The sequence below is a fragment of the Amphimedon queenslandica genome, unplaced genomic scaffold (genome assembly GCF_000090795.2).
Source record: "Amphimedon queenslandica unplaced genomic scaffold, v1.1 AMPQUscaffold_11107, whole genome shotgun sequence".
NCBI lineage: Eukaryota > Metazoa > Porifera > Demospongiae > Haplosclerida > Niphatidae > Amphimedon > Amphimedon queenslandica.
Genome location: NW_003548648.1, coordinates 6764 through 8426, shown reverse-complemented (window position 1 = coordinate 8426; position 1663 = coordinate 6764). Strand labels below are relative to the sequence as shown.

General features: G+C 29.8%; 1 protein-coding gene across 1 annotated transcript in view; it reads right to left on the bottom strand.

The window, feature by feature from the left end:
* Positions 1-44: 44 nt before the first annotated feature.
* Positions 45-1663, bottom strand: part of LOC105315281 (ankyrin repeat domain-containing protein 50-like) — a gene marked incomplete at its 3' end in the record, with an annotated part of 5585 nt that continues 3966 nt past the window's right edge. The window contains exons 7-9 of the mRNA XM_011409868.2: positions 1406-1504; positions 605-700; positions 45-143 (exon numbers count right to left, since the gene is read on the bottom strand). Coding sequence (XP_011408170.2) covers positions 45-143; positions 605-700; positions 1406-1504 — 294 coding nt within the window. The remainder of the gene's footprint in view (positions 144-604; positions 701-1405; positions 1505-1663) is intronic.

Sequence of the window (1663 nt, the reverse complement as noted above, 5' to 3'; positions counted from 1 at the left end):
AGCATGCTGTACATGTACATGTATGCATATACTGCAGTAGTTACCTTTTCAGGATTCTGATAGTTTACATTAGCTCCTTGAGATAGTGCAGACTGGACACCAGTAGAATCACCTCTTTTAGCAGCTTCATATAACTCCTTATTCTACAATGAATCATACAGTAAGTTAAATACCACACAGTAACTACAGTCAGAAATATTGATGGGTTGTGTTTGGCAATTTGCTAATAAATTTATAATTGACAAATTTTACATTGGCAATAATTTTAGTGGCTGCATGTGGTTAGAATGAGCTAAATGACAGATTTTATATTGGTGGTTGTTTATCACACCTTCCCTGCCAATACTTCAAGTTATATGGTACTGTCATGAAGTGAAGCCACTGTGTATTCAATATTTCCCATCACTATTACTACTGCTGAGTTCTTATTGGGTCCAGTATCACATAAGCCATTTTATTCATCACCATCTGTAAACATCATACAGTATATATACTAAAACTAAATATATCCAATGTACATTTACAAGTGGGAGTGCTAAAGTACATTGTAACTAAAATGGCTAAAAACAAATAGAAATGTGAAGTTGATAAAATGCTGACTCACATGAACTGAAGTATTTGGATCATCTTCTTCACTTAATAACTGTACAATATTAGAATATTCTCTACTTGCTGCTGCAACTAAAGCAGTTTCTCCATACTATAAAAATAAGACCATAAATAATGTTAAGTGTGTGTACATGTACATGTAGCTGTTAATATTCCATTCAGCTCTGTTCCTTATATATGAACATGTGAACCAATCAATAGCTTTAAAAGTATAGAAGAGAACTTATATATGTACATGTATTTCTATATTTTTGTGCTCTAACTAAAATTTTAGTAAAATTTTTGGAAAAATCAAAATTAAATATTTATGATAGTAACTTTATAATCAATATGTGGAGTTATTATACAGCTATTTACAGTGTATGATTCAAAATTTTCAATTTTACAAAAATTACAAAAATAACTGAAGACAAAAATTTATAATTATTCAGTGTATTGACTATTGATATGCAGTAGAATACGGAAGATTGTTAGTTACAATTACACATATTGGACCTGTTATGGTTTTCTCATTCAAAACTGATAGTTAAGAAGGCACTGTGTATGGGTACATATGTCTACATGTAATAAATCCTTAGCTACCAATGAAATAATGTGAGCAGCAAAAATTGTAAATATTTGATGGGAATTTGATTTTAATCTTGTAAAATTGAATAAAAAATATTTATGGTGCATTAATTACAGTACATGATACTCACAATATTTCAAATTATAAAATACATGTACATGTACATGTAGGTACATAAGCATGTACGTATAACAATAATATTTAATGATATAAAACCAAATAACTTACATTGTTTGAATGTGAAGGATCAGCTCCTTTCTTCAGCAGTAATTCTACAACATCACAGTTTCCTTCTCTTGCTGCTTCAATAAGAGCAGTATCTCCATCCTATAATAACAAGATAAGGATAGGTTAGTTTGTAATGTTGCAATTGCCCCAAAACATTTAACAAATAATAACATTTTAAAAGAGTATAGCATTACATATTGCAGTTTAAACACAATACCGTATAGTGGGAAATTTGAAGGGAATTAAATTTGGCATTTG